The 20540-nt window shown below is 41.9% G+C and overlaps 1 protein-coding gene across 3 annotated transcripts; it reads right to left on the bottom strand.

Annotated features, from left to right (window-relative positions):
* Window positions 1-317: 317 nt before the first annotated feature.
* Window positions 318-20528, bottom strand: ACOX1 (acyl-CoA oxidase 1). Of its 3 annotated transcripts, XM_074607837.1 has the most exons (15): window positions 20315-20528; window positions 18884-19043; window positions 13235-13395; window positions 10158-10318; window positions 8294-8401; window positions 7647-7766; window positions 6960-7075; window positions 6594-6763; window positions 6283-6445; window positions 5386-5576; window positions 4960-5139; window positions 4247-4352; window positions 4021-4164; window positions 2953-3159; window positions 318-1937 (listed from the first exon to the last, which is right to left on the bottom strand). In XM_074607837.1, exons 3-15 carry the CDS (start codon window positions 13297-13299, stop codon window positions 1887-1889), a joined length of 1782 nt encoding a protein of 593 aa, XP_074463938.1. In that variant the 5' UTR covers window positions 13300-13395; window positions 18884-19043; window positions 20315-20528; the 3' UTR covers window positions 318-1886. The 3 variants fall into 3 exon arrangements, with proteins under 3 accessions (XP_074463938.1, XP_074463937.1, XP_074463936.1); XM_074607836.1 differs by lacking the exon at window positions 10158-10318 and having other exon boundaries at window positions 20315-20523; XM_074607835.1 differs by lacking the exon at window positions 13235-13395 and having other exon boundaries at window positions 20315-20521.
* Between the last annotated feature and the right edge of the window lie 12 nt (window positions 20529-20540).

Raw genomic sequence — 20540 nt, 5'->3', positions numbered from 1 at the left:
AAAGACGACAAATAAAATCCAACTAATTTAAAGTCTTTTGAATACTTCGTTCTACCTCACCCATTACTTTAAATGAGATCCAGTGAAAGCAATGCATGAAAAGAAAGACATTTTGTCTGAAAACACATTTCTGTAATTTATTAAATCTGTACATAGTTAGCTAGTACTGTTCTCATTAACATATTTTTAACCTGCACCTCTGTCATCCCTCCCCAGGCCAGCAATCTCTCAATAAACGGAAGGCAAAGCCCTTTGCCTCCTTGGGTATCCTGAACAGCGGTGGTTCCATTCCACCTGAAAGACTCAGCAGCCAAAGGGCAAGTTTGATCATTTTATTTAAAATTAAACATTTCTTTCTGTTCAGCTACTGCATGTGGAGCCAAACATCGTGCCTGATCATTGTTAGCGCCAGGAAAAAACACTCATCCATGAAAACTGATCCAAAATTAGAGACTAACAGATACCAAAGCTGTCAGACAACCAGCTTCTCAGATGTTGCCTCACTGCAGGATTTGGGTTTATGCTGAAGCTTTTTACCATCTTAAGCTCAAAGTTGCTCTTATCTGTTGTGAAGAGAGGTTTATTGTTACTGGACAGTTATTGGTGTTGAAAAACAGCAATGATTTTGCTTAGTTGTAGTTGCACTGATTTCACTGGGCATCAGGAGGTTCTGTTAAAAGCTAAATCTTTCACCTGTTAAATCCAGACAGCACCGGGCAAGTCCCAAGTCAATATAAAACCAAACTTAAGCAAATCAGAGAAAGCTCCTTGGAAATGCATGGGCAGGAAAAAAAAAACAAACCACCATCTGGACACTTCACTTGGGATTGTCATTTTCTTGAAGAATGCCTTTAAAAAACAGAAGAACATCCCAGAACAATCTGAAGACCTAAGGACCATGGGTCAATTGATTTCTGCCCTCAAATACTGGCTTCATCATTCCAGGTCAAATTTGCAGTAGGAAACCCCACTACCTGTGGTTTTTCACATCAAATCACCATAATTAACATTTGTAAAGTGCTTTGAGATAGTGCTACAAAAATGCTAACACTTAAGGGCAGAACAGCTAGTACCAGCACCTAGCTGACTACTACTACTTGTTTTTTGTTTTTTTTTTCCCCTCAGAGCAGCATCGCTATGTTCTTTTAACTTCCTATTAACGAAGAGTAAGGTGCCAGTGTTGGAGCTGGCACAGAGGCAAAGGGAGTTTCTGCAGGGCAGTGAAAGAAGGATGTATTGGAAAACATGAAGATGTCTCCTGGAAAGAAGAATGAAGCAGAGCTCCAGAGAAGGATGGGTGTTTGCTTCCCAGCCAGATCAGGAAAGTAGTGCCACATAGAGATTCACAGGCACAAAACTACGCAGGAGGCTTTAGACAGCATAAATATTTGCCAAACAAGGAGAGAGGTGGTGCTAATCTTACAAAAAATAATAATAATAAATCAAGACATTGATGCTTTTTGAGGGGAGAACATAACTGCTCATTAGAAGCTATTGCCTGAGGGCTGTTAACTACTTAGTAGTAAATTCCTGCTACCTTTCCAGTTGACAGTAACTTCACTCTAGTTAGCAGCTTCACAAAAGCAATCCTTGTGTGAATCCATAAAGCTCTCCCAGATTTTTTAAAAGGTTAATTTTACCATTATAATTGCACTTTAAAACCAGGCATCAATCCCTACGCACTCTCCCCAGACACCTCCTCGATTTATACAAGTGGAAAGAAAGGCTACAATTATTCACTGTCCTACTGCTAACAGGATTTGAAAGGTTTGATTTAGGTGCCTGATGAAAGGATGCTAACACCCAGTTTTCAGGTCAGGAAAAGTGTGCTTTTAAAAAAAAACAAAACAAAACAAAACCCCCAAACAAAACAAAACCAGGAGGCTTCACAGCTTGGCTTGCATCGGCTTCAGGTGTTTGTGGAAAGACTCATGAACCTGTAAAAGGACAAGATGGTGGTTACAACAAGGTCAGGCCTGAGTTTTAGAACAGTTTTAGCTCATTACCTCCTGCAGTATGGTTTTATACTACGGAAACTTGAATCAGAGGCACTTTGGAGATCTAAGAACAGCCAGCTAAGTCCTGTATTTGAGTGTCTATATGACACAAAGGATGAAAATGTAGGCCAAAACAATTTGGCTTCCTCACTACCTTTCTTGTAAGAAAAAAAGAATGCAAGACTTCTTATATCCATACAGACAATTTTTTGGCATTTTAAGTCAAAGAGAACTGGCAGAGGTCTCCTAAGGGAACTGTAATGAAGCTCCTAAGCCCCACTGACTTCAGAAGCACAAAAAAATTGAGCAAGTTCTGGTGGTATTTAACTACAGTCATAGTCTCTGGCAGCCCATCACAGGAGAGAGTCTGTCCAAATCAAATAAAGGCAATAAAGATAATAACAAAGGCACTGAGACAGGCTTTAGCATTCTGTTTTGGCTGATGGAAAGAGGGACGCTGACTCTTCTCAGATCAGTTTCTTTTATTAGCTCAGCTGTAGCTACAGCCTTAGGGCAGATATGCAACACCTGACACTTAAGTACTACAGGAGAGCAATTTATTTTCTTCTCCAGTCACTGCTAATGCTTGAAGGCACTGAAAGATTTGTCATAAAACAGGTAAGGCTACTTTCACTGAGCAGAATTAACAGCAAGTGATAACTTCTTTTAAATCCAATGAGATTATTCAGTCATTTCTCTAGGGGAGAGTATGACTTCCTTCCTCAACTGAGGAACTCTGAAGTATCCCATAGGGATGCATGCGACACATGGGAAAGCATGCTGAAAGCAGAGGAACAGAAGCAGGTTCCTAGTTCTGGTCCATTACCACTAGTGACTCTTCTCCCTCCTTCATCGATTACATGCAGAGATCACTGGATCAAAATTAAAAAACCCTAAATTCAGCTATTTCTCTGGACACATGCGACCTAAAGATGAAAAAATAAAGTTTCTTTACCTCTGTTTTGTTCAATGGGGATTTCTTTGCCCACTCAAACATGTTCTCGTAGACGTTGCCATCGTATCGGCCAAGCACAGATCCAAGATGAACGTCATGAAAGTCAAAGGAATCTACCAGTGCCACTGCGTTGCGACGAATTATAGCCAAGAGCTCTTTCACGCGCTGGTTCACTTGAGTAATTTGGGCATCGCTCAGAATACCCGCCTTGGGGAAAAAAGAGATTATCAGAAGAGTATGCAAGTCGCAAGAACCTTCCCCTCCCCTACGGTCTAACACAGGTCAGCCTTCCCTCATCAAAAACGCAGCAGCTCACAAAACATTAGAGGTTTTTTTTCTTAGTGTTAAGTAATCAGTTTGGCAATTTGCCGTAGTCTACAAGCAAAAGCAGGTGCCTAGCATAGCCCACTGTACTGCTCAGCTATTTCACCTTTGGTGGGAGACTCATTCTTTGGAGTACCTGCATGTTAACTTCAGTAGCAGGTTTTCTTGAAGAATGTGCACATGTGTATATCAAATTCCTCGTTTCAGGGAACTTTTTAATAAGTAGAAAGAGGAAAATGGGAAGACAAAACATACCGCATCTCCCTGAAGACAAAATAAAACACTACTGCACAAATACATTCTCAAACGGAAAGAGTGAAAAGAGGAAAAGTAACACCTGACAATTTAAACCCATTCACTAAAGGATGGGTTAAGATTTGGAGTATAATATGCCCCTTTTGTGCACTAATTTACAAATGCATATGGCTCTCAGAACATGTCTAACTTACATCTCCTTTATTAACTCCTTGGTTTTTTAACATACAACACCTGGTCACCAACTGGAAAACATTTAATCTAACCTAGAGAGATGCCACGTTACTATTTATCATCCGACTCTGCTTCTGGCAGATCACAAGGGAAACCCGACAAGAGCCCTCCCTCAGACCTGCACTGCTAATGGCCTTCCGGAAATCAACTGTCAAGACCTTATGCCTAAACATTTGTGCAACGTGGCATTTAAAGCCTCTTTGCAAACAGCAATTCTGGCTCTAGAGACTTAAAGTGTTGGAGAAAGACACCAACCTGCAGGAAATCCCCTGTGTTCTTACTGATCCCGTACAGTGCATACAGGAGACACAGCTCAGTCAGGACAGCACGAACAGCTGCATTACTGATCTCAGACAGCTTGGCTGTGAAAAGCTTCACTATCACATAGTGACAGTGTGCCTACGAGAAATGAAAGAAAGATGAATCTGGTTCATAAAGAAATATGCTGTAGGAGCATCTCTTCATCAGGCATATCACTGACCTCAGATGCTCGCACAAGATCAACAGAAGTTCTGTTCCAGGCGTCCTCCTTGCTCCTTCTGTGGTTCAGTTCAGCTTGCAAATTCTTTGCTGCAGCTTCTACAAGTCTATTTCATAAAAGAAAGAAAACCAGGTTATGCACATTAACAAGATTATGTACACTGAATTCCTACGAGAAGAACTCAGAGGTCGCGTGCCACGGCTGAATACATTATCTGGAGTGAGCTGTTGTGGCTCTAAACCCCCGTCCTCACTGCTGCAGCTAGAACACAGCTACAGAGGAGCAAGATGACATTTCACAGCACACATGCGGTGCTTGAACACTTACTCATATATAGGTATCTATTCTACTCCCACACTTCCTTCACAACAGGCTTTAATATCAGGATTGTTTCTCTCTAGATAGATCTCTGAGCAGTTTGAACAATGTTGGTATTTATATGCTCAAGGGTACTTTACATTCAAATAAGATATTTCAAAATGGAACAGAGTAACCAGGCTATGCGTAGGCTGTATGTAGCCTCTTGTAACCTCAAAGCGCTTAACACTGACCCAATCTTGTAAAGCGCGTCACTTCTTGAAAGCAACATGTGGAGCAAAGCTTTATAAACCACAGCTCGAGAATCTAACATTAACAGGGCAGCACATCGCTACCACCTCCCAAGACACGCAATTTTATTGGTGCTTGGCTCAGTCTACTAAGTGTGAACTCACCGGGCAGCACGTGCTTTGTAGGCCTCTACCAAGCTGACTGGATCATTGATCCGCACAGTCACAGTTCTAGCAGCCACGTGCTGTGGCTGAATGCGTTGCCTGGAGAGATCGTTAAGGTAGGACACCATGCCAGTAACCCGCTGCCCAGAACTAACTTGGGTGTAGCTTTTGACAAGGAACCTGAAAAGCAGAGACAACAAATAGCAACTCTTACTCATGAGTTGTTTGAATGAAGAGAAGTCATCTCACCTAGGGTCAGACTAGCAAAGAATAGCTGTAGGCATATACTTTTCTGTCAAAAATAGGGCAAGGCACAGAAACACGAGACCAGTTTCATGGTAATACAGGATACTCTTCTGCCCATCACTTCAGCTACAAAGATCATAATGGCAAGGCAAGGCTGTCTCTGGACAGAAACTACCATACCTCGCGGTCTGCAGCATCATGACTGTGTTTTCTCCCTCATAGGTGCAGGATGGGGTGAACGTGACATAGATGTCAGGAATGCCACTGCAGCGAGAGTAGCCATGCCCACCACATGCCATCCGACATTCTTCAATACCAGCATTGGCAGTCCAGGAAGTGAACGCCTTCAGCCCTGCTGTCAGTGCATGGAGCTGACGGACAAAAGCAAAGCCAGTTTAGATTTTTTATTTTCCATTCTTAGCTTGCAAACATTCATGCCAAGTACTGCAGCTCCCAGAAGGAAGAGTCAAGACAATCCTTCCAGTGCCCCACAGGGTCCTGTTTTTCTTGTAAGGACTCTTTCGCAAGCCAAACTATTTATATGAAAGCCTCTATACATGTAAAGATTTCAGTACCACATCCTTTCTGTCTCTATGAGTTATGTCCAAGACAGTTTTCAATTGCCTATCGCCACATTACATTCTCAGACAGAATCCCTAACTGAAAACTGACATTTTACAATCCTAATCCCTCAAGAATAGTACCAGTATCTCCGATCAACACACCAGTTCTACCCTAGTGACTTGGAAGAACAATCAAGAAGCTACAGCACAAGCATAAGACCAGTCTTAACTCCACTCCCATGCGATACACCATCATTTCTGGAAAGTCACCTTTTTAAAAAAATATATTCAGAGTAGCTTTCTCACTGTGCATTACTCCCTCTTTTTTTTTTTTTTTAAAGGGTTGCTAAACTAATAGTGTAAATAAAGAAATAAAAGTCACCAGAACATACTGGGCTTGGAATCTCTGAATCTAAAGAATTAGAAGACGTCTCATAAGTGAAAGCCAGAAAGGCTTGACGCCTTTCCTCCCACGCTGTAAAGAAACCTTACATAAAACCAGAGGACACAGTACCTCTGGCAGCTCACTCAGATCTCCTTCATTGATGTCTCCACTGATACGACGATAGGTGTCTTTTATATAGGCTCCCACAAAGTGAAAAGCATATGCTGCTGCCAGGAGAGGAAACAGTTTGTATTGTTGGGTCTGATAATCCAAGATCTGGGGTTCTGGTTCCCTAGAGCAAAATACAGATGAGTTAGCATGCCAGTGGCTAGTAAATACTAGCCAAACTCCAAACGACGTCAAGCACCGTCCCTCTTCCCTCCAGTATTTGGGAATTTTCCCTCAGCACTTAGGCTGCTCTTTTATTTCACTGCACTTACCCTGGCTTTAGCTCAGACTGGTGTCTCACTGCACTATAGCGGATGGCAATGGTACAAGCCCTGGACAGGGAGCGAGCTGAATCGCCTACAATGAGTGATCGGATGAACACCATGGTCCCATAGGTTAGTTTGTCACTAAGTGGTTTCACATAGGTGCCATCTGGTTCAACCTATCGGAAAAAAACACAAAATATCCTGTTGATTTTTATGGTTTCCTCCCATTTACATGTTCACATCTCAAGCTCTAAACTCATCAGGTAGCACTTACAAGCAAACTACACTCTTGCTGGCACAACATTCAACCACACAAGCACATTGGAAGTGTCCATTTCTAACAGCAGCATGTGCTGAAATTCACTGCTTTACCTGGGCATATTTCATGAGCATGTTCTCCCGAGGAATTCTGAAGTTGTCCATTTTCAGGTAACCATTATCCATTTCATCATAACCAAATTTTGGGCCAATGTCACCCACTGTAATACCTGCCACAGACAGACAGAGACACTTGCATTAAGAAAAAGGAACTAAACACCATATGAGAGGTTCAAGCCTTCCCCTCCAAGACTGTTTAGTTTTCTAGCAAGTACTGGCATTGTTAAGAGTAACAGCTAATGACCTTAATCTCTTTGATGGAAAAGTGGACATCAAAACATGGGGATCTTCATAATTCACATGCAGTCCTACTATCCAGTCACTGGGGGAACCGCATCTAAAGATCATCCAGCTCACTTCTAGCTAGAGAATAGTGAAACGTATTCCGTCCCTTTCAGAAAGTAGGACATGCTGCCTCAGAGAACGCATAGCTAAGAAACACTGGGACAGAATCAAATCCCAAACTAACCTTCACATTGAAGGTGTGACATGCAAGATGACTCAGTGGTAATTCAGTTATAAGAAAGACTCTTTTAAGCCCTGTGGCCTACCACCTACTCACTGAAATCAGCTAGTGAAATAACCCATGTACGTTAACAAGTCACATGCAGCTGTATATAGCTGGAGAGAAACAGATCTAACATATTCCATGAGTGCTAAACCTTTAACATCAATTTTTACCTGGCAAAGGTTCATGGGTGCCCAGCTGCCGTATGGGAACAATGAAGGCATGCAGCCCTTTGCACTGGCCCTGAGTGTAAAGCTGAGCCAGAACAATGGCATGGTTCGACGTCTTTCCAACTGCAAAAGGAGTACGAATCAGAAGGAAAAAAACCAAAACACTCAACATACTTATATACACAGAGTCTCTTTCCATAAAGCAGGATCTGAGATTACCTTAACCACATCATGTGTTAGAAAACCAGGTTTACAACACTGGTTATCATCCGAATTCTACAGCTAGACAAACAATGTTGCTCAAGTCAATGAAAGGTACACAATACGATTCTCTTGACTATACAATACCAAGTCCTTGGCAAACCTGCCAGTGGAGCTGAAGGAATTATAAAGATTTTAATAGAACTGATCAAAAATTACACCAAATCCATAGTGTGAATGATTCTGAGAAACAATTCAGAGCATACAGATAATCCAAAGTTGTAGCAGGCTCTGCCAAGTCTGTTACTTGTTATGCAAGAGTAGCTCCCTCTCCGCCAGCTCTTTGGATCAACTTTCAATCATCATTTTGTAGATATAATACACATGACATCACCTCCCTAAGTTTTTTCATACATCTTCCAAATTTAGACACACAGTGATGCACTTACGTCCACCTGGCCACCACTTAATGGAGGTCACAGTGGGGCTGTTGAGGATGAACTCCTGGGTAGCGGGGTCATAAGTAGCTGTAGTTTCCAGACCCCGAAGATGAGTTCCTGAAAATAAGCAAACACATTGTTTTCGCAGAAAGTCAGTTACAAAACAGAGACAAGGACAGAACTGGACAATGGAAAGTTGAACTCCAGTAGTAATGTACAAATTTTAATTTTTCTTTTTTTAAAGGACTAAATATCAGCCAATTAAGGAAGAACAAGCAAGAGTCAGACCATATTCTGGGACCTGAAGCCAATTTGCAGAAGAGACAGTGGTTGGTTTTTTTCCCCAGTGGTCTAAGACTAGTTTTCCAAGCACCTCCAATCTGACACCTTTTGGCTATTACACACCAGAAGCCCTTTCTCAGTTAAAAAGGTCCACAAAAACACGCTCACCTGGATTTTGCTAAAACTGCGATCTGATTACACTGCAAACTAAAAATCATACACTTTTCAGCCACAAGATGAAATAAGTGGTGCCCATCATCTCTTCATTCCCTCATCAGGCCTACATCCTCCTCACTTGATGGAGCAGTTTCTCCCAAACGAGATCATCCATAGCTCCAAGACAGCAAGTAACGGCATATATATGCTAGGGTACTGATGCAGGTAGATGAAGAGACTGCAAAAAGGTGAAGATAACAATTCCAGGAACAGTCTTTGTCTTCTGCCCCCAACTCTTTACTTCACACACACCTGTCTCAGCAGTGGCATTGTCCCTGCATGCGTAAAAAAAAAATAAATAAAAATCACTGTGCCTATTTGCTTGAACTAGACAAGCTGTGAACACTCCCGATACTCTGGACTGACCGAGAGAGAGCCAGTGACCCTACTCAAGAGCTTCAGCACGAAAAATGGTATCGCCTTGATGCAACCACGTTTCCAAAGCATGGAGTTAATCGTAGACTTCCACAGGCAGCTTAACACAGACTTACTTTGCTGGAAAAGGATCTTCAAACCTCACTAGTTGCAAGAGATTCTCCACAGACTTGCAGTTAGTTTATGCTTCACACAGTCTCTACATTTCACTTCAGCACAAAGGTGAATCCTGCTCATTTTTAGAAAATAATTCTCATCTGCAACTCTCAGACGTCAAAATTAATGTTTCCCAAGGCATAATATCCTCCCTTTGAAACTTGGATTAAAAGTGTTGTGATCACAATACTGCTGGAGTTATCAAAATCCATTTCAAGGCTTGAAAGCAAAGGAATAACAACAAAGAACAAAGTCTACTTCAGACAGAGAATTAAAAAAAAGACATTTCATGGTCCAATTAAAAAGAACACATGGGAGTGAACTAAAGAACTGGGGGAATAAAGCTCCCCCCAAAACGTGAGCACTGGAAGCAAGTCTTTCACATGTTCTCTGATCCAAGGTCAGTCCCAAGGTGACAAGCAACTCTAACTTTTTTTGGCATCTCTTTCAGTATTTTAAAGCTCTGTCCTTTTGTCTTCACACTGAATGTTAAGTAGAGCAAAGCAGAAACCACACTGGAAAGAATGGTAAGTGTAGAAATCAACAGATGTCACCAAGTTGGCATCAACATAGCCACATGCAGTAATCTAGTGGCACAAGAGGAGCACTCAGTATTGCTCATATATAAAACTACAGACATCAAACTCTCCCATAGGAGAAAAAATGGCCAAGCAGCATGTGGCATAATGATCTACTAAAAATTTCAGAGGCAGTCCACTTTTCCCTGTAGCCACAACTGCACGCGTAAAGACTGAGGGGTAAACACACACCATTTTTCCCAGGCAGGGGAATCCTTTGTACACAAAGCCATTCTTAGAAATAGCATTTAGTGAATGTACTGTACCATGGCCCATTTCAGTCTGGGCATAAGTGCCAATGATCTCCAGGTTCCAGGCAGGCATGAAGAAGCGATCCTGCTGCTCTGGGGTTGCCTGGGTGAGAAGGGTGGGGAGGAACATGCCCAGATGAAGGTCCAGAGGCTCAGGCCGTCCACGATGAACAAAGCTGTGAAGAAGTGCCATGGGATGGAAGTGTGAAGGGAATGTTATGGGAGGGAAGCAAGCATGAGGATTCATGGTGGAGATTCAGGAAGAGACAAAAAGAAAAAAAATAAACGATTCATGTGTAAATCTGAATTCAGCAAGTGTATTTTAGAAAGCCAGAGCACTGTCCTTTTCTCAGGCCTGAGTAATAAGAAATTACACGTGCCCTGAAATAAGCATGCTGCAATGCATTTCTTTATAATCGTACATAAAATGCACGTGCAACATTCCCATATTTTTGGTGCACCATGACTGATAAAAAATAGGATTAATCCAAACCAAAAGAAAGACCAGACCTTCACTATGGTTTGGAAACTAGAGCATCCCTAAGTTAAATGGGCTGAGACAGAACGTCAGTTTGTTGAAAATGTGGTCTGGTTGGATGAAGTGAGCCTTCACCCAAAGATATGAAGTCCACTTCTTTTCTCCCCATGGTTTGAGACTAGAACCTGGCAGAAGTCCTAGTTTATCCAGATGAATAAGCTATATTTTCACAAAACCTTTTTTTTTTTTTTAAAAAAAGGAAAGTCCTAACTGTACTATCTACTTCACTTTTTTTTAATTAAAGATCAGACACAACTAGTATATGTTACTATTACATTCCAACTTAATTCCCTTCCACTTTTGCTATTTTTAATAGCTCTCTTAAAAGGACAGTGCTCTGCATATGCAAGTCAAAGTTGTGAACATAAACAACTTAGCAAAAAAGCCAGCATTTTTCAACCTATAAATCACCAGCACAAAGTCTCTCCAATTAAACATGCTTCATTAGAACTACTCTTCCTCCAAGTTCTGTCAACACCACTGTTAGGTAGTTAAGTGGCATGTATTAAGTTTTTCAATATAAAGAATTAAATGCTCATTAAAGCTTTAAATATTGATAGCTTTGCATATTAAAATAGTGGGGATATAGATTGAGGATCAGTACCTTCTGTATAAAGGTTGTCCATCTGGCACATTTACGTATAAAATAACGTAACTGGTCTTTAACAGGAATATATACATATATTTAGATGAGACGCACATTACGGAAAGAGCACTGATCTGAGCTCAGCTCAAACTCAGTTTGCATTCCTATCAAAGTGGGAAGAATGTATTCTTGTGTTACCTCTAAACACACGTTAATATGAACTAGCCTAGAGCTTCCTAAGAACTCGAGTTCTTTGATATTCTCAGACACCTACAAATTCAACCACCTAATAAACCCAGTGGCGATGTTTTCTAAGGTTTCTAACTGAACAGTGAGCAAGCTCAACAGGGAGCTAATGGGTTACCGGCAACACCAGATTTTAAGTGAGCTCAGTACTGGTGAGAAGTACACAGGTGAAAGTCAAAGACTAAAAGAAAACCTTATTTACTAGCAATAGCTATAAACCAGGTAGAAACAGCACAGTATTTTCATTACTCCTTTTTGTTTCCTTTTCAGCCCTGTGCTATTCGTGCTTTTTCTTTCTTTTATTTTTTCGAGAGACTTATTCACTATGGAATAGGTTAAACCAACACAGGCTACTGAGTAGGCACTCATTAAGATAAAACTGAGTAAGTACACAGCCAGGCTAGGATTCAATTCAATAATCCAGGGGTCTCTTGCCCCATCACCAGTTTCTAAACATCAGAATTAAATTAAGCAGACCTCAGTGACAATTACTGCAGAAGCTTTACTAGTGAAGTAGTTAGATACTCAACATTCACAGCAGGGATGCCAAATGATTGCATTTTAATTACTCAGCACTAAAAGTCTATTTACTTTACCATACTATCACCATATTAGTTCTATTAAGTGTAAAAATACTAATTTTAACATCAAACAACACGAGAACTATAAGCAAACCAGACCATCACCAGGCAAGAAAGTGCAATGATCTGATGTGAAGTAGCATGGAAAACAAATCACTGTGGTGTGGATGTGTGTCTGATTTGAAGAAGTTGGTGTGAAAAAGCAAACAAGGTCAGCAGGCATTCATTGTTGCCATCCGGTTGTTTCAGCTTCTGGTGTTCAGCTAGGTGTGCTCACTGCACCTCTCCCAAGCAGAACAGATGACAGGATTTCCTCTGTTGCATCTTCTACAAAGGTTTTCAGCTACCGTGAGTAGCTGTAACTGAACTGGCAATTGGCATTACCATCTAACTTTTGCAGTTGTCCAGACTTGTACATATCATGCTTTCCAAGTTTAGATGCCCGCACAAGCACTGGAGTCTTTGGTTTTTTTAAACTATTCTTGTCGGTGTTAAACGGCTGTAATTCCAGGTTCTGGACTAAAAGACTGTCTTCTGATCCATTAAACATTCTTCCATTTGAAGAAGTGAAAGTTGTTTTCAACAATATTAGGAACAAGATGTTTTTCTTCTTTGAAGGGAAGATCTTTCCATGAAGTTGTACAGCTGCAATGGAGTAGCATCTGGAAGAAAAGTGCTTGGGGCAAAGCATACCTTACTTTCAAAAACAAAAATGCACAATCTCACCATGCTATGTTGCATCAAAAGCTATACTGCTGACTTGTTTATGCAGGCCAGTCGTGCACTAAGAACTCCAAGATACACATGCCCCAAATTCCGGCAAAAATCAAAACCACAGCTGTTGACTGACACGTTCCAAACAGTTCAAGTGAAATTCAAGACTGCCAGGGCTTAGAACAACCTCCTCATCTTAAAACAACGTAAGTGATCAGCTAAGAGGTGCATTCTGGAAAAGACCAAAACTAACTCTGTGATTGTTAGATGGGAAATAAAGCAGCTGCCTTGCTATAGGGCAGGAAACATCAATGCTTAAGCAAACCATTTTACCTTTCCCCTTTTAGATTTACCTGGGGAGCATCATCAATTTACAAACTGGAGTTACAGAAAAGAGGTTACCCATTGATCCCTGAAGGGAACTAACCATGTCCCATTTCGGTTTGGGCGTAGGTGCCAATTATCTTGACTCCATGGACCAGAGGCAGCCATTTCTCCTTCTGAGCATCAGTCGTTTGGGTCTCTAAGGTTTTTTGAAACATGCTGAAGTGGAGACCGAAAGGTTCAGGAAAACTGCCCAAGCATGTTCTACAGGAGAGAAATAGAGGGATCTGGATCTCAGTCTTGCTGTTACTGTGATCCTGAAAGGCTTTTCTCCAACCATAGCATAAGATAAATAATCTCTTTGCCTATTTCAATCTTGTTTTGTCCCACAAGCAACCTCCAAATACAGAGGCATCAGAAGCAACACTAATGGGTAAATACATGTTTCTTTCAGGCATTTTCTACACTCCATGAATCCTGCCGTTGCTATGTAACTGGGAGAAAATATTATTCTACAATTCATGGGGAACTTAAAGCTGAGGACATGAAAACGAAATTATTTTCTCCCCCGTCTCTCAGGTTTGGTGGGAATAAATCTCACTGCTGCTGGTAGCCTAGAGCTAGGCCATTATTAGCTAGAAGCACTATGTATTGAAAAGGAAAAGGCTTCTTAGGTGACTAAGTGCTTTTCAGAAGAACTCTGTATTACCTGTAGCTGCTTCTATCAGTTGAGAGATCAGGAACTCACCTTCAATTAAAATTACTGTTACAGGCTACTGCTGGAGGGAACGGAAGGAAAATCAGACAATTTTAGGTGTGCTTCATCAAAACAGATGTTATTTCATGAGAGAAAACTCTACTAATTTAGTAGCCATGATGGCAGGCAAAGTACATTCCCAATTAAAACAAGCTCCATAACACAAACGCGTAGGAAAGTTTCACTGTGTAAAAGCTATGTGGTAAATGACAGCATCTTCCCTTCAAACTTCTGAAGTCTGAACAGTTTTTTCACCTTCAATGTACTGTAACAAATGCTTATTCCATCCAGGCTCTAAGATGGAGGAGGAAAAAACGAGTGCTCTGCACGAATACCTACATACAAGATCTCTCCCACCTGCCCAAGATACCTACAAGGAAAATATACCCTTCCATCTCAAGGTATTAATACCTGCCCAGGGAGCACATTTAAGAGTTTGTCGACAACACAGACCCGCACTGCGTAGGGGACACTGTGCATACAGTTTGTCAAATTACAGCAGCATTTGTTACTGGCATTTTACACCATGCCTGGAATGAGTGCTCGGGAGCAAAGAGTAAATAATTGATAATTGAAACCCAGATCCCTATACAGGCTGTGAAACCCAGCCTTAGGGTGAGAGAAGGCAGGACAAAACCTCTTCAGCACCTCTGAACTACATGCTGAAGACACTTATTTTAAATGGAACGGTTTTTAAATGCAGAAGACTGAATGAGCCATGGATTTTTCCAGGAGCAAAGCTATTGTAATCAAGTAATTTAATGCTGGTGATTAAAGTTTTAACTCTGCTTTAAGTTGGTGTGAGCGCACGTACAGTGTCCAGAGTTCTTGGAATGAAGGCAGACAGTTATCTTACCAGAAAATATTCTATTGCCTACAGCAGCATAGGCTTACAAAGCTGACGTTATCAAGGTGACCAAGGGCCTAAAAATGCTACAAGGACCACAAGACAGAATATTTTTCTTCATTCTTGTGGTTTCCTGCATGGGTTATTCTTTTAGTCCAGGACCCAAGTTGCAATAGCAGCACCTTTTACTTCCTCACTGCCTACAGCAACATTACTGGGCATCTGTTCCTTGGGCCCAAAAAAGGACAAACCTACAGGGAGAAAATGATTACTGACTTTGAAACATACCATTTCAGGGCAGCTTGGGAAAAGCTTGAACAGCTCTTTGTGTATTTTCAGGAGCCACTGAAAGAACTTGTGAAAAAAGGTGCAGTGCTCGTTCTGCTGTCAGAAAAATCAGGTCAGATACTGCTTCTTTGAAGGTAATGCTCCAGGAAAAAAGAAGTCTTCTTAAAGGTCACACCAGCAACTTTTACTGATTATCAGTAAGTTTAATCACAAGTGCCCGATATTTCATGCCTAACTAGCACCTTCTCTGATAGGAGTAAGAAGAATGACATTTTGCAAGCAGACACTTTAACATCCTGGTGTCAGAAGGTCATACTATTTCACTGACTAAACATGCAGCATTTTAGTAGTTTGTTGCATTAACAAAGCTGAAACCAGAACTAAAGCTAGCTAATTTACAGCAGAAACTTTTCATCTCTGCATACTCCATTCTGAATGACTAGGATTTTCTTCATGTGCCATTTAACAACTTGAATGACAATGAGAGAGAATCCTGTTTTCCTCATGACAGAGAGCAAGCAGAAGAGGTACTAGCTGTGAAGGGAGGAACAACAGGTTTTCTTTCTCTGAACTCTTATTCCTTCCCCTCCCAGTTTCTACATTCCCACTTGGCACTTCCCACTACCTATACAGCTTGTTCACCAAAGGCTGCATTGTGTAACTGTTCCGAGTGCTTGGCTACATCATGACTGAATGTGGCTAGCTGTATTTAGCAGTAGCCATTTGATCAATGACCAACAACCACCTTGTTGGTCTGAAGTCAAACTTGCCACAATAATCACCGAGTCAAGAGGAGGGCTGCAGTTCCAAATCTACTTACAGGAGGACATGTAGTAATACACTACTTCTGCAATATAGATCCTTCCAGATTTCACAGCAATCAATGCCACCCGCATACTAAAAGGTTCTTGTATTTGACAGAGGAGTCCGATGGCATATTTATCAGTGAACAGAGTACAACAGAAGCAAAGTCAGCATTTTCCAAGACTCCAAAGCTAAATAAACAATTGCAAAGACATTCTCAAGCTGCAGAACTGGGTCATAAAATAGGGTCATTTTTTGTGGTTCTTGAGGTAACGCTCTCAAGGAAGAGCACAAAGGGTTGCCTCAGTGGAGAAGTAGCAGGAGGTACGTCTGACCTGCGCTTACTGGGCTTCAGAGACAACAAATGCTAAGGTAACAAACTCCTTTTCTAGTCGTATCAAAAATACTCAAGTCAGACTCATCCACTCTAAATTAATTTAGCAGTGGCTAGTAGGGGGGTAGTGGCTGTAGTGGCTACTACAGTTTTTCTATTTTGATTTGCCAAAAGCTACTCCAGGTCCTAACTTTAGCGTCAAAAATGAAAAGTAAAGACAAATTCTCACGGGGAAAGTGCACATTCATGCAGTGCTTATGAACAGAAGAATCATCTGTTGCAGCTCTCAGATCTTCTCTTTGTCTATGCCCCAGTTGCTCCCAACTGTTTTTCACTTCTTCATTTAATCTTATTTTCCTCAGTGAAGGTTATTTAAACTTGAAGGTGAATTAAAACTGACCAGATTGCTCTCTTCAGAGAGCTGCGTAGCATTGTACACATGCCAATTTCCCATTTTTCACACTGACTTACATTTTGCTGCAGTTAGACTGTAAAAGAAATCTTAAATATTGGCTCTTTAAGGCTGCTGGCCTTCAAAAGCTGTAGTCACAGTAGCAACTGCAGTGTTGACGTGTTAAGACACAGGAAGAATGGAATAAATAAGAATTTAATAAATCCTTTTAAGCTTTGGAGTTCAACAAAGGCCTTGTGGAAACACGAAGGAGGAACATCCAGTTCAACATGTCACAGCAGCAACAACTGTTTAAGCGTATCTGCAGGGCAGCTGAAGCAAGAAGCATTTCTCCTCGCCTATTCATAAATCAAGCTTAAGTTGGTCACTCATGATACAAAGCTACCTCGTGAAGTTCTGGCAGTATACGAAAGTCACAGGAGAACCACTAGCTCAAAATTCTTAAAAGTTGCACATGTAAATAAATCTGTCTGTTGTTTGGGGATAATTACAAGGCATGAGGGATTATTGGCAAAATATCTTAAGCTTCCACATGTAAAAGTCTGCTGGTCAATCACAAGAAATACAACTTGACATTCAATCTACTTCATAAACTCCATTCAAGGCATGCTACAACACTATATCCATTCATTTTCCCAGTTTGGAAAAACAAATAAAGCCAAACACACTTTCTTCAGGTCAGCTTTTACACAAATGAAGTCCCTTCAGCTAGGACTCACTAGTACGGTTGGATATGCAATAGAAATAAACATAATTTTGCTAGTTGCATGGAGTTCACTAAGTTTAAAAAATGTTTGACATGGGAAAATACAGCCAGTCTACAGTTAATTGCAATTACCTTTTGAAATCCTGAATGTCTGCAATTAGAATTGACTCTGAAAAAAAGTAAGCCTTCCTCATTGTTTCAGTTGATTTTGGATCACGAATTCTGACTAGTCACACCTGACTTTTCATACAACATAAGATATGGATGTATTATTTTTCACTGTACCCATATGAAATACTAAGCTTTCATCCTTTTAAAGTTAAGAATTGCTGACTCCCAAATAAGTTTCTGTAAAGACAAAACTAGAATCTATCATTTCATTACTTCAGAAAAGTCCTATTTTCATAAAATAGTGTCACTAACGTTATCAGAAGACAGCATTTACATTGCAAACCTCGTTGAAATTTGCCAGCTGATATACTGGATAGCCTTCTCTGAATTTTCTCCATGAAAATAATTGAAGAAACTTCCCTATCACCTCCAATAATCCTTGCGTAGAAAAAAGTTAATTATTAACTTTTGCCATGCAGTACCTGAATAATCTAATACAGTCATTGAACTTTTTTCGTCGTATCATTGTCCACCAATGCCAATTTTCAAAAGAACTTTTACAATACTTCCACTAAAACTTTCATGACGTAGGTCAGTGTAGACCAATTTCTTTGAAATTAAAACTACAGAAGACAAGACGATTTCAACTGGTCCCAATATTCATGCCCTGAGGCCAATGACAGCTTCTCTACAAGTCCAGTCAGAGGGGGCTTGTATTTCTACCACTGCCTTATTTAATGTGCAATGTTAATTTAATGTGCCAGAGGATATATTCATAATATTACACCCAGATTTCTAGATCTGTGCAGTGTCTCTGTTTAATAGAACTAAGAGGAGAAATATGTCAAAGTCAGGAACTAAGTTCCCTGCAAGCTGGAAGGAATGAAACTCAGATGGAAAGACAGTTTTGTTTTTTATTAACTTAATCCAAGGGTAATACTATCAGACAAACAAAAGGTCAGGTACAACAAAAAGCCTCTAGGTCAAAGGGAACCACTCTAGCACCAGGAGCTTGGAGGAGGGAGACAGGGCAGATAGTTTTAAACAAGAACATATAAGCTATCTTGGAACATTTTCAAGTATGCCTGTAACGCAACTTTATTAGGTCTAAGTGCAAAGTGAAGTAATCAGCTTTAACAGATTTCATTAGAAGCTGAAACCTCATCAGATCTATTCAGATTCAAAGTACTTTGGCATATTTTTGTATCCCTTTGAGGGAAAAAAAATAATCAGACTACAAGTCCCATTTTTTACTTTCTGCAGCATATATATCATTATTAATGGTGCATTTCTAGTAAAAAAAAAAATCAAAGAAAACACAATATTCACAAAATCAGAGTTTCATCTGAAATTCACTGAAGCGAAGACTTCAGTGGGCTTTTGGACACATCTTTAGCTTCCCTTGGACAGCAAACACAGAAAAAAAAGCATAACTCTAACATCCTTGGTGATGATCAAAGTACATACAAGAATCAAACTCTACAGCTAGGTACCTTTTAAACCAGTAGATCTCCTCTGGATCTGCAATGCCATATTCTCTTAACTTCATCACCATCAGAGAGCTCTTCCTGATGGCTTGCTCATAGCGCTGGCTACGGGACAGGAAGTTCAAATCTTCATGCTGGAAGTCAGGGTCATTAAGAACTAAGGCCTCTGGGGACAGAACAGAAGAGGAAAACAAACTCAGTTTCCACAAACCCCAACAGACAGTGGGTGAGAAACAATTCAGCATTTCACTTGCTGTACCTCCAGGTAGAGATATCAGAAAATTAAAAATAAAATTTAATTAAATCAGAAAGAAGTCAAAGCTCTTGGAGACAGGGACTCTAGCAACAGGTCACTCTCTCATTCCACACATAAACAGCATTTTAAGTTTGGAGCACTCTAGACTTGGCAGGAGGTTAATTCACTAACATAACACCTGCAGGCCCCTCAATAACAACCTCAAATAGCCATTATTACTGCCGGATCAGACTGCCTCATGAACTTTGCGCTCCACACAACCCCTTGCAGAAGGGCACAACTATTATTCCCACTACGCTGACTGGAAACCAAGGTACCCAGAGGCCACTGACTTTCCATGTCCCCTTTGGCACACAAGTTACACAACACCAGCCTCTGACAGTCCCACCCCAGCATGGGCTGGGAAAGAAAGACGACGGATGTATTTCGTTAATCTCACATCGCATGGCAGTGGCGGGTAAGAAACAGGTCATATTTGTACTATTGGGCAAGAGTGTACTAGGAAGGAAAAAAGAGGGGAGAGGGGCCTGGAGAAATGCCCATGGGAAGCTGCCTCTCACCCCCTGGAGGAAGGGAGAGAGAGGTAAACACAAATTGCTCTAACAGGGCCACCCCAAATCCTTTCTGGGAAGGGAAGCAGAGGGGGATCAGGGACTTAATACCGCTCCTGCTCCCCTCTAACCCCTTATGACAAAAATCCCTTCCTGCAGGCAGCCCCCTCCACCTGCAAACCCTTTCCTCATAGTTTTCCCCACCTGCAAGCTCCCTCCTCACAGCCTTCCCTTCTCCCTGGAGTCCCCCCTCTCCTCAAAAGCTCCTCCCCGCGCCCTCCCTCCTCTACAGCCTGCAAACCTTCTCTCCACAGCCTCCCTTCCCGGGGCTCCCTGTCCCCTCGCTTCCCCTGGGGCTCCCCCCCGCTGTCACCCCAGTCTCCCTCTCCCCGGAGGCGCCCTCTTAGGTCTCCCTCTCTCCTCGCAGCCTCTCCCCTCCATACGACCCCTACTTCCCTCTCCTAAAACCTCCTCCTCCCTCAGAGACCCCCCAAGCCCCCGCCCCAGGCTGTCTCCCCCTCCTCACAGCCCCCCGACGCGGGCAGACGCCCCACCACCATCCCCCACACTCCCCTCATGGGGGGCACGGGGCCGGAGAGGAGGCGGCGGCCCATCCGGGCCCTCCCTCACCGATCTCCTTGCGGCGGCGGGTGCGCTCGGCGCCGCCGTCCAGGATATGCGTGAGGAGCTCGGGCTGGAAAGTGGCGGCAGCCCGCTCCCTCCGCAGGTCCGCGTTCATCATCGTCCTCCTCCTCTTCACCGGCGACGACCCCACCGCCACCCGCACCGGCCTCCGCTCCGCCACTCAGCCACGCCCACCCCCGGCGCAACGTCACCACGCCGCGACGCACGGCCA

This window comes from Larus michahellis, chromosome 14 (assembly GCF_964199755.1).
Source record: "Larus michahellis chromosome 14, bLarMic1.1, whole genome shotgun sequence".
Taxonomy (NCBI): Eukaryota; Metazoa; Chordata; class Aves; order Charadriiformes; family Laridae; genus Larus; species Larus michahellis.
Note: the sequence above shows the minus strand (reverse complement) of the source record. Positions and strands in the feature narration are given on the sequence as shown.

Coding starts and splice junctions, on each gene's coding strand:
- ACOX1 (XM_074607836.1), bottom strand. CDS start 20,426: ATGATGAACGCGGACCTGCGGAGGGAGCGGGCTGCCGCCACTTTCCAG. Junction 6,764..6,959: donor TGCTCATGAAATATGCCCAG/GTAAAGCAGTGA, acceptor TTTTTCCGATAG/GTTGAACCAGATGGCACCTA. Junction 3,160..4,020: donor ACACAGGGGATTTCCTGCAG/GTTGGTGTCTTT, acceptor TTTTTCCCCAAG/GCGGGTATTCTGAGCGATGC.